Here is a 12,031-nt window from a genome sequence, read left to right on the forward strand (position 1 = left end):
GGACTGGATTTAAAGCTGATTCTGGTTCCCAGCTTCGCCCCAGGTGTGTCTGTTTAAAACATGGACGCAGACAACTTCTCTCTTTTGAGGTTTTATTTAATTAAGCAGCAGTAGAAACATGGGTGTGGGTAGCTCTGCTACACACACACACACACACACTTTCACCAAGCTGCAGACAGATGCTCCTCAACAGTGTGCCAAATGTTAAACTGAAAAGCCAAATATTAAAGCCAAATGGAAAATTCAAAAGATAAATAATTTTACATATCAACTTTGCTTTTTCAGTTTACTTTTTCTTTTTTAAATTGAATTATGGCATGATTTTTCCTAGTAGCGTAGTCAAATAATATTTTTAATTGGATCTTGCTTCGTTTTCTCTTTGGACTTTCAATTTGAATTATGAACAAATATTTCCTCCTAGTCTAGCAGCTCCCCCAGCTAGCAGGGCCTTCTTCAGAAGGACAGCACTGATTCACCTCTAGTCTCTAATCTTTTCAGATTAATTTAAATAAAAATGTTGATCACACATAATTTTCAAAACATTAAAATCTGTTATATCTGTTTTAAAAGGCAGCAATAAATAACACATTAAAATCTAGTGTATAATTTCATACATTAGCAGTGAAATTAATGAATGCATAATAAACATGATTATTTTTCAGACTGTAATGTTTCCATCCCTCTCTGTGATTGGCTGTGTAGATGGCCATGTGTTCTGTGATTGGCTGTCTAGATGACCATGTGCTCTGTGATTGGCAGTGTAGATGACCATGTGTTCTGTGATTGGCTGTGTAGATGACCATGTGCTCTGTGATTGGCTGTGTAGATGACCATGTGTTCTGTGTAGATGACCATGTGTTCTGTGATTGGCTGTCTAGATGACCATGTGTTCTGTGATTGGTTGTGTAGATGACCATGTGTTCTGTGATTGGCTGTGTAGATGACCATGTGTTCTGTGTAGATGGCCATGTGTTCTGTGATTGGCTGTGTAGATGACCATGTGTTCTGTGATTGGTTGTGTAGATGACCATGTGTTCTGTGTAGATGACCATGTGTTCTGTGATTGGCTGTCTAGATGACCATGTGTTCTGTGATTGGTTGTGTAGATGACCATGTGTTCTGTGTAGATACCATGTGTTCTGTGATTGCTGTGTAGATGACATATGTTCTGTGATTGGCTGTGTAGATGACCATGTGTTCTGTGTAGATGACCATGTGTTCTGTGATTGGCAGTGTAGATGACCATGTGTTCTGTGATTGGCTGTGTAGATGACCATGTGCTCTGTGATTGGCTGTGTAGATGACCATGTGCTCTGTGTAGATGACCATGTGTTCTGTGATGGTGTTAGAACCATGTGTTCTGTGATTGGTTGTGTAGATGACCATGTGTTCTGTGATTGGCTGTGTAGATACCATGTGTTCTGTGTTGTGTTCTGTGATTGCTGTGTAGATGACCATGTGTCTGTGATTGGCTGTGTAGATGACCATGTGTTCTGTGTAGATGGCCATGTGCTCTGTGATTGGCTGTGATGTGACCATGTGTTCTGTGTAGATGGCCATGTGCTCTGTGATTGGCAGTGTAGATGACCATGTGTTCTGTGATTGGCTGTGTAGATGACCATGTGCTCTGTGATTGGCTGTGTAGATGACCATGTGCTCTGTGATTGGCTGTGTAGATGCCATGTGTTGTGATTAGCTGTGTAGATACCATGTGTTTGTGTAGATGGATGTGTCTGTGATGGCTGTATAGATGACCATGTGTTCTGTGATTGGCTGTGTAGATGACCATGTGTTCTGTGATTGAGTGTAGATGACATGTGTCGTGATTGGCTGTGTAGATGACATGTGTCTGTGATTGGCTGTGTAGATGACCATGTGTTCTGTGTAGATGACCATGTGTTCTGTGATTGGCTGTCTAGATGACCATGTGTTCTGTGATTGGTTGTGTAGATGACCATGTGTTCTGTGATTGGCTGTGTAGATGACCATGTGTTCTGTGTAGATGGCCATGTGTTCTGTGATTGGCTGTGTAGATGACCATGTGTTCTGTGTAATGGCACATGTGCTTTCTGTGATTGGCAGTGTAGATGACCATGTGTTCTGTGATTGGCTGTGTAGATGACCATGTGCTCTGTGATTGGCTGTGTAGATGACCATGTGCTCTGTGATTGGCTGTGTAGATGACCATGTGTTCTGTGATTGGCTGTGTAGATGACCATGTGTTCTGTGTAGAGCCATGTGTTCTGTGATTGGCTGTGTAGATGACCATGTGTTCTGTGTAGATGGCCATGTGCTCTGTGATTGGCAGTGTAGATGACCATGTGTTCTGTGATTGGCTGTGTAGATGACCATGTGCTCTGTGATTGGCTGTGTAGATGACCATGTGTTCTGTGTAGAGACCATGTGTTCTGTGATTGGCGTGTAGATGACCATTGTTCTGTGATTGGTTGTGATACATGTGCTGTGATGGTGTGTAGATGACATGTCTGTGTAGATGCATGTGTCTGTGATTGGTGTGTAGAACATGTGTTGTATTGGTGTAGATACATGTTTCTGTGTAGATGACCATGTGTTTGTGATTGGTGTGTAGATGACCATGTGTTCTGTGGAAACTGTGATTGGCTGTCTAGATGACCATGTGTTCTGTATTGTTGTGTAGATGACATGTGTTCTGTGATTGGCTGTGTAGATGACCATGTGTTCTGTGTAGATCCATGTGTTCTGTGATTGGCTGTGTAGATGACCATGTGTTCTGTGTAGATGGCCATGTGCTCTGTGATTGGCAGTGTAGATGACCATGTGTTCTGTGATTGGCTGTGTAGATGACCATGTGCTCTGTGATTGGCTGTGTAGATGACCATGTGCTCTGTGATTGGCTGTGTAGATGACCATGTGTTCTGTGATTGGCTGTGTAGATGACCATGTGTTCTGTGTAGATGGCCATGTGTTCTGTGATTGGCTGTGTAGATGACCATGTGTTCTGTGTAGATGGCCATGTGCTCTGTGATTGGAGTGTAGATGACCATGTGTTCTGTGATTGGCTGTGTAGATGACCATGTGTTCTGTGATTGGCTGTGTAGATGACCATGTGTTCTGTGTAGATGACCATGTGTTCTGTGATTGGCTGTCTAGATGACCATGTGTTCTGTGATTGGTTGTGTAGATGACCATGTGTTCTGTGATTGGCTGTGTAGATGACCATGTGTTCTGTGTAGTTGGCCATGTGTTCTGTGATTGGCTGTGTAGATGACCATGTGTTCTGTGTAGATGACCATGTGTTCTGTGATTGGTTGTGTAGATGACCATGTGTTCTGTGATTGGCTGTGTAGATGACCATGTGTTCTGTGTGTCCTATCAGGGGTCTCTGTGTGACTACCTGAAGGCCAACGTCCTCTCGTGGTCTGAACTCTGTCTCATCGCTCAGTCCATGTCCCGAGGTCTGGCCTACCTGCACCAGGACATCCCTGGACACAAGGACGGACACAAGCCTGCCATCGCACACAGGTACACACACACACACACACACACACACACACACACACACACACACACACACACACACACACACACACACACACACACACACACACACAGGTACACACAGGCACACACAGACAGACAGACACTGGAATTCAAGTAGATCAACTCGAAAGAGGTTTTTTTGACCCAAAGGAACACAACTGTACATCAGAAAAATATTATTTATTTAATCAGATGCTTACATTTGGTACATACCAATCAATATGTTGGGGAATCAGGAAACTCTTTATTGACAAGATTTACCCAGCACAGGTATAATATAAATAATAAATAAGAACCTGCATATCCCTCTAGTCCAACACTTTGTTGACCATGGCTGGACCAACCTCAGGGCCACCATCCTGGAGTCCAATCCAGCCTGGTCCATTCAGCAGCGGAGGAGAGTTGAGAAGTCCTGGATCAAAAAACTGGGTACACACCTACCCAATGGCCTGAATGAGAGAGAGGACAGTGGGGAATTAGCCTGAAGCCCATGGTGCATCCGGGCCAGTAGATCAGAGTTTTGCTGGCCCCCCGGGTCCAGTAGATCAGAGCCCCTTCTACAGTTTTACTGGCCCTGAAAGAAATATCAGAGGTGTGATAGGTGCGGCGTATATTTTCCTGCTTTTTTGTCCTTTTCCAGTCACACCGATGATATTTCCAGTGTCAGTGGCTAGCTGGGTTAGAACCATTTTAGAAAACGGTTCTAACCCAGCTAGCCTCTGGATGTTGTGCCGTCAGCAGCAAAGCTAGACCAGGGGTCATCAACTACATTTTTACAAGGACCAGGATCTTTTTAAGCAGACACTCCAGGGCCGGACTTTCAAATAAATAAAATAAAATTATACCTAACACGCATCTTCTTGTTTGATATTTTCATTTTCTTACTAAATTAATGCTATATTTTTTACATGTATTAATGTAAGCAAACCCCTAAAACATGGAAAATCCATAATGATAACTAGATACTTAACTAGAAAAGGATCTCAGATTAGGGGCCAGTTCACTGAGGAGTGATGGTTAAAGTCTTGATTACTGAAACATAATCAGTGTCCTGATTGGTGGAGAATGCTTACAGAAAGAAAGGCCTGTTGTCAGGTAAACATGTCACTGTCACAGCCTGAGGTGAAAACAGCAGCTGTAGTGATGAATGGACTGATAAGCAGGCTAGCATTCCTCCTGTATGCCTCATTTGAAATAAGACAATGTTGTTGCTAAATAATACAACCGGCAACGTTAAGTAGCCACATGTATCTGTTCTGGTCTTATAACACATCCACAGGTTCCAGCTGAGAGGAGGGTCAGACAGCAGCTACGTCTACAAGAGTTTGTCCAAAGTTCAAGATTGGTTGCAAATTAAGAAACAGTTAGACTACAAACTGACATCTTTCATTTTAGCTCGTTTGTAAAGTTGCTATTTGTAGAGTAGAGCTGTATTTGTAGAGTAGAGTTGTGTTTGACAGAGATATGGTTTCTACGTGTTTCTGCCTGTACAACAGGTAGGTGGGTATCGATAAGTATTGACTCTTTAATCACGGAGGGTTTATTGTAGGCTACTTACAGTAACGAGTGTGCGTGAAGTAGCTACGCACACACCTCGGCCCTGCTGTGTGTGTGTGTGTGTGTGTGTGTTGGCGTGCAGCGCGGGCATCGCTGGTCAGAAACCCGTCTATCTTATAAAATGCAACGCTTGTATCCAAATGAATTGGTTATAAATTACCTGAGGTGAAAATGTGAAATGTTAACATTCACACGCTTTGTGCCACTCTGAATGAGGTTTGCTGATGCAGCGACAGAGCCACAGTCACTGGCCCGACTGGCCAATCAACTGGCCCGACATACATTTTTACTGGCCCTGTGTGTTAACAGACGATGTCTCACTCTGTGTTAACAGACGAGGTCTCACTCTGTGTTAACAGACGAGGTCTCACTCTGTGTGTTAACAGACGAGGTCTCACTCTGTGTTAACAGACGAGGTCTCACTCTGTGTTAACAGACGAGGTCTCACTCTGTGTTAACAGACGAGGGTCTCACTCTGTGTGTTAACAGACGAGGTCTCACTCTGTGTTAACAGACGAGGTCTCACTCTGTGCGTTAACAGACGAGGTCTCACTCTGCGTGTTAACAGACGAGGTCTCACTCTGTGTGTTAACAGACGAGGTCTCACTCTGTGTGTTAACAGACGAGGTCTCACTCTGTGTGTTAACAGACGAGGTCTCACTCTGTGTTAACAGACGAGGTCTCACTCTGTGTGTAACAGACGAGGTCTCACTCTGTGTGTTAACAGACGAGGTCTCACTCTGTGTGTTAACAGACGAGGTCTCACTCTGTGTGTTACAGACGAGGTCTCACTCTGTGTGTTAACAGACGAGGTCTCACTCTGTGTGTTAACAGACGAGGTCTCACTCTGTGTGTTAACAGACGAGGTCTCACTCTGTGTGTTAACAGACGAGGTCTCACTCTGCGTGTTAACAGACGAGGTCTCACTCTGTGTGTTAACAGACGAGGTCTCACTCTGTGTGTTAACAGACGAGGTCTCACTCTGTGTGTTAACAGACGAGGTCTCACTCTGTGTGTTAACAGACGAGGTCTCACTCTGTGTGTAACAGACGACGAGGTCTCACTCTGTGTGTTAACAGACGAGGTCTCACTCTGTGTGTTAACAGACGAGGTCTCACTCTGTGTGTTAACAGAACAGGTCTCACTCTGTGTGTTAACAGACGAGGTCTCACTCTGTGTGTTAACAGACGAGGTCTCACTCTGTGTGTTAACAGACGAGGTCTCACTCTGTGTGTTGACGGACGATGTCTCACTCTGCGTGTTAACGAAGCGACGATGTCTCACTCTGCGTGTTAACGGACGATGTCTCACTCTGTGTGTTAACAGACGAGGTCTCACTCTTGTGTGTAACAGATGAGGGTCTCACTCTGCGTGTTAACAAGGCGATGTCTCACTCTGCGTGTTAACAGACGTGGTCTCACTCTGCGTGTTAACAGACGAGGTCTCACTCTGTCGTGTTAACAGATGAGGGTCTCACTCTGCGTGTTAACAGACGATGTCTCACTCTGCGTGTTAACAGACGATGTCTCACTCTGCGTGTTAACAGACAGTGGTCTCACTCTGCGTGTTAACAGACGAGGTCTCACTCTGTGTGTTAACAGACGAGGTCTCACTCTGCGTGTTAACAGAGCGATGTCTCACTCTGCGTGTTAACAGACGTGGTCTCACTCTGCGTTAAACCGTGGTGTTAACAGTTCAACGAGGTCTCACTCTGTGTGTTAACAGACGAGGTCTCACTCTGCGTGTTAACAGACGATGTCTCACTCTGCGTGTTAACAGACGTGGTCTCACTCTGCGTGTTAACAGACGAGGTCTCACTCTGTGTGTTAACAGACGAGGTCTCACTCTGTGTTAACAGACGAGGGTCTCACTCTGTGTTAACAGACGATGTCTCACTCTGTGTTAACAGACGATGTCTCACTCTGTGTTAACAGACGAGGTCTCACTCTGTGGTTAAGAGACGAGGTCTCACTCTGCGTGTAACAGAACAATGTCTCACTCTGTGTGTTAACAGAGCGATGTCTCACTCTGTGTGTTAACAGACGATGTCTCACTCTGTGTGTTAACAGAGCGATGTCTCACTCTGCGTGTTAACAGACGAGGTCTCACTCTGCGTGTTATCAGACGAGGTCTCACTCTGTGTGTTAACAGACGAGGTCTCACTTTCGTGTTAACAGACGAGGTCTCACTCTGCGTGTTAACGAGACGAGGTCTCACTCTGCGTGTTAACAGAGCAGGTCTCACTCTGTGTGTTAACAGACGAGGTCTCACTCTGTGTGTTAACAGACGAGGTCTCACTCTGCGTGTGTAACAGACGAGGTCTCACTCTGTGTGTTAACAGACGAGGTCTCACTCTGTGTGTTAACAGACGAGGTCTCACTCTGTGTGTTAACAGACGAGGTCTCACTCTGTGTGTTAACAGACGAGGTGTCACTCTGTGTGTTAACAGAGCGGGTCTCACTCTGCGTGTTAACAGACGATGTCTCACTCTGCGTGTTAACAGACGATGTCTCACTCTGCGTGTTAACAGACGATGTCTCACTCTGCGTGTTAACAGACGATGTCTCACTCTGCGTGTTAACAGACGAGGTCTCACTCTGCGTGTTAACAGACGATGTCTCACTCTGCGTGTTAACAGACGATGTCTCACTCTGCGTGTTAACAGACGATGTCTCACTCTGCGTGTTAACAGACGAGGTCTCACTCTGCGTGTTAACAGACGATGTCTCACTCTGCGTGTTAACAGACGAGGTCTCACTCTGCGTGTTAACAGACGATGTCTCACTCTGTGTGTTAACAGACGATGTCTCACTCTTTGTGTTTTTCAGGGACTTTAAGAGTAAGAATGTGCTGCTGAAGTCGAACCTGACCGCCTGCATCGCTGACTTCGGCCTCGCTCTCCGGTTCGAGGCGGGAACATCTCCCGGAGACACACACGGACAGGTGAGTCCCCTGTGATGGTCTAATGTCTCACATCGTAGAGACACACACGGACAGGTGAGTCCCCTGTGATGGTCTAATGTCTCATATCATAGAGACACACAGGGACAGGTGAGTCCCCTGTGATGGTCTAATGTCTCACATCGTAGAGACACACACGGACAGGTGAGTCCCCTGTGATGGTCTAATGTCTCACATCGTAGAGACACACAGGGACAGGTGAGTCCCCTGTGATGGTCTAATGTCTCACATCGTAGAGACACACAGGGACAGGTGAGTCCCCTGTGATGGTCTAATGTCTCACATCGTAGAGACACAACGGACAGGTGAGTCCCCTGTGATGGTCTAATGTCTCACATCGTAGAGACACAGGGACAACTCCATTACACAGAGACAGATCAGGGTTTTGGGTTTAGAGAGGTGTCCCAGCCGTCCACAGCCTTCAGAGTTCAGAGGGACGATCTCTTTTCTTCTTCTGTAAAATACTGGAAGGTTTTACTGCTTCAGGCCTCCAGGAAGTACTCCCATGCATCAGAATAATGAGTCATAATCTGTGTGTGTGTGTGTGTGTGTGTGTGTGTTCCAGGTGGGGACCAGGCGCTACATGGCCCCAGAGGTCCTGGAGGGGGCCATCAGCTTCCAGAGAGACTCCTTCCTGAGGATAGACATGTACGCTGTGGGGCTGGTGCTGTGGGAGCTCGCCTCCCGCTGCAAGGCTGCCGACGGTAAGACTCCCCCAGGTTAATATATCCTAAAATATGTCTAGGACTCCCCAGGTTAATATATCCTAAAATATGTCTAGGACTCCCCCAGGTTAATATATCCTAAAATATGTCTAGGACTCCCCAGGTTAATATATCCTAAAATATGTCTAGGACTCCCCCAGGTTAATATATCCTAAAATATGTCTAGGACTCCCCCAGGTTAATATATCCTAAAATATGTCTAGGACTCCCCCAGGTTAATATATCCTAAAATATGTCTAGGACTCCCCCAGGTTAATATATCCTAAAATATGTCTAGGACTCCCCCAGGTTAATATATCCTAAAATATGTCCAGGTTTAGGGTCCAGGTCTCACCCAGACTCCCTGACCTCGTCACCAATCAACGCTGATACCTCCTAAAATATGTCCAGGTCTCTGTGTGTCTCTGAGTGTGTGTTGTGTCTCTAAACGTGTGTGTGTGTGTCTCAGGTCCGTTGGATGAGTACATGCTGCCCTATGAGGAGGAGGTGGGACAGCATCCGTCTCTGGAGGACATGCAGGAAGTCGTCGTCCACAAGAAGCTGAGACCAACGCTCAGAGAGTGCTGGCAGAAACACACGGTCAGTTACACTACATTACCCACAATACACCACTCAGAAACACACGGTCAGTTACACTACATTACCCACAATACACCACTCAGAAACACACGGTCAGTTACACTACATTACCCACAATACACCACTCAGAAACACACGGTCAGTTACACTACATTACCCACAATACACCACTCAGAAACACACGGTCAGTTACACTACATTACCCACAATACACCACTCAGAAACACACGGTCAGTTACACTATATTACCCACAATAAACCACTCAGAAACACATGGTCAGTTACAATACATTACCCACAATACACCACTCAGAAACACACGGTCAGTTACACTACATTACCCACAATACACCACTCAGAAACACATGGTCAGTTACACTACATTACCCACAATACACCACTCAGAAACACACGGTCAGTTACACTACATTACCCACAATACACCACTCAGAAACACATGGTCAGTTACACTACATTACCCACAATACACCACTCAGAAACACACGGTCAGTTACACTACATTACCCACAATACACCACTCAGAAACACATGGTCAGTTACACTACATTACACTACATTACCCACAATACACCACTCAGAAACAAACGGTCAGTGTGTGTGTGTCTGATTGGTGTTGTGTGTGTTTGTCTCTGTGTCTGACCGGTGTTGTGTGTGTTTGTGTCTCTGTGTCTGACTGGTGTTGTGTAATGTCTGACCGGTGTTGTTGTGTGTTTGTGTTCTGTGTGTGACTGGTGTTGTTGTGTGTGTTGTGTCTCTGTGTCTGACCGGGTTGTGTATGTTTTTGTGTCTTGTGTCTGACCGGTTGTTGTGTGGTTTGTGTCTCTGTGTCTGACCGGTGTTGTGTGTGTTGTGTGTCTCTGTGTCTGACCGGTGTTGTGTTTTTGTGTCTCTGTGTCTGACCGGTTGTTGTTGTGTCTCTGTGTGGGTTTTGGTGTTTGTTGTCTCTGTGTCTGACCGGTGTTGTGTGTGTTTGTGTCTCTGTGTCTGACTGGTGTTGTGTGTGTTTGTGTCTCTGTGTCTGACCGGTGTTGTGTGTGTTTGTGTCTCTGTGTCTGACCGGTGTTGTGTGTGTTTGTGTCTCTGTGTCTGACTGGTGTTGTGTGTGTTTGTGTCTCTGTGTCTGACCGGTGTTGTGTGTTTGTGTCTCTGTGTCTGACCGGGTGGTGTGTGTGTTTGTGTCTCTGTGTCTGACCCGTGTTGTGTTGTTGTCTCTCTGTGTCTGACCGGTTGTTGTGTGTGTTTGTGTTCTGTGTTTTTTTTTGTGTCTGACCGGTGTTGTGTGTGTTTGTGTCTCTGTGTCTGACCGGTGTTGTGTGTGTTTGTGTCTCTGTGTCTGACCGGTGTTGTGTGTGTTTGTGTCTCTGTGTCTGACCGGTGTTGTGTGTGTTTGTGTCTCTGTGTCTGACCGGTGTTGTGTGTGTTTCTGTCTCTGTGTCTGACGGTGTTGTGTGTGTTTGTGTCTCTGTGTCTGACTGGTGTTGTGTGTGTTTCAGGGTCTAGCTGCTCTCTGTGAGACGATGGAGGAATGCTGGGACGGTGAGGCCGAGGCTCGGCTGTCGGCCGGCTGCGTGGAGGAGCGCGTCGTGCAGATGCAGCGGCAGACGAGCGTCACGGCGCCCGAGGACATCGTCACGGTGGTCACCATGGTAACCAACGTGGACTACCCTCCCAAAGAGTCGAGCCTATGACGAGACGGAGCGGGGACTCAGGTGAATCTGAGGAGTATTTACAGTTTACAGCCGCCATGTTAGCGGACTGTCTCTCTGCTCAGGCTCAACACCTTTAACATACCCAGGGTGGGATCACTTTGGCTCAAATCTGCCGAAAATCCTGCAGAAGAACTGCCGAAAATCTGCCGAAAACTTGCTGTCCGCCCTGCTGATGACGACGCAGGATGGACAGCCAGATCCTGTTTTATACTACAAAATAAAAGACTTCCTGGACAGAGTTTTTCTACGATAATGTGACGATAGATTTGAGTGTAGTGTTGTTGTCGCCTGCTGTGTTTCTCTGAGCGATGTGATGCCAATAAGAAACAGCTGCTGAATGTGTGTATCATACAGAGGATTATATATGAATACATATATTTAGTTTGTCCCCCGAGAGTCTACCAATCAGCTCATTGATCCAGACACAGAACGTCCTGGAAAACGTCCACAGGGAGAATGAAGTCAGAGAGATAACGGGAAATAAAACAAGTTCATAATGTTGGAAACAAACATTAATAACGAGACGAAAGATTCTTCAGATTTCAAACATTAAAACGTCAGGAAACAGAAAAAATGTTTCTCTTAAATCAGATTCAGTTCATCAAACCAATTTAAAACCCTTGTGTTGTCTTCCCGTCAACCTTGAATAAAACAGTTTTTTGCTTTTTCCAACGTTTTAAATTAAATTAAATCTTCTACGTCCGTTTCTATTTTATGATCTCAAACAGGTCAATGTGACCTGAAGTCAACACAAGGGTCAAAAGTTTAAACTCTGTAAAACTGCACCAAACTCCATTGAAGAATACCAATAATACCAGTACCAGTATCATTAACGAGACCAGTACTACCAGTACCAGTACCGTTAACGAGACCAATACTACCAGTATTAGTACCGTTAATGAGACCAGTACTACCAGTACCGTTAACGAGACCAATATTACCAGTATTAGTACCGTT

The 12,031-nt window shown here is 45.6% G+C and overlaps 1 protein-coding gene across 2 annotated transcripts in view; it reads left to right on the plus strand.

The window, feature by feature from the left end:
* Nucleotides 1-11,622, plus strand: part of LOC120570145 (activin receptor type-2A-like) — a 28,335-nt gene extending 16,713 nt beyond the window's left edge. Inside the window, exons 7-11 of one of the 2 annotated variants that reach the window (XM_039818386.1) lie at nucleotides 3,359-3,504; nucleotides 7,908-8,022; nucleotides 8,606-8,744; nucleotides 9,214-9,344; nucleotides 10,859-11,053. In XM_039818386.1, coding sequence (XP_039674320.1) covers nucleotides 3,359-3,504; nucleotides 7,908-8,022; nucleotides 8,606-8,744; nucleotides 9,214-9,344; nucleotides 10,859-11,053 — 726 coding nt within the window. Of the gene's footprint in view, nucleotides 1-3,358; nucleotides 3,505-7,907; nucleotides 8,023-8,605; nucleotides 8,745-9,213; nucleotides 9,345-10,858 lie in introns of both variants that reach the window. The other variant, XM_039818385.1, reaches the window with a different exon arrangement.
* Nucleotides 11,623-12,031: the final 409 nt, after the last annotated feature.

This window comes from Perca fluviatilis, chromosome 12 (assembly GCF_010015445.1).
Source record: "Perca fluviatilis chromosome 12, GENO_Pfluv_1.0, whole genome shotgun sequence".
NCBI lineage: Eukaryota > Metazoa > Chordata > Actinopteri > Perciformes > Percidae > Perca > Perca fluviatilis.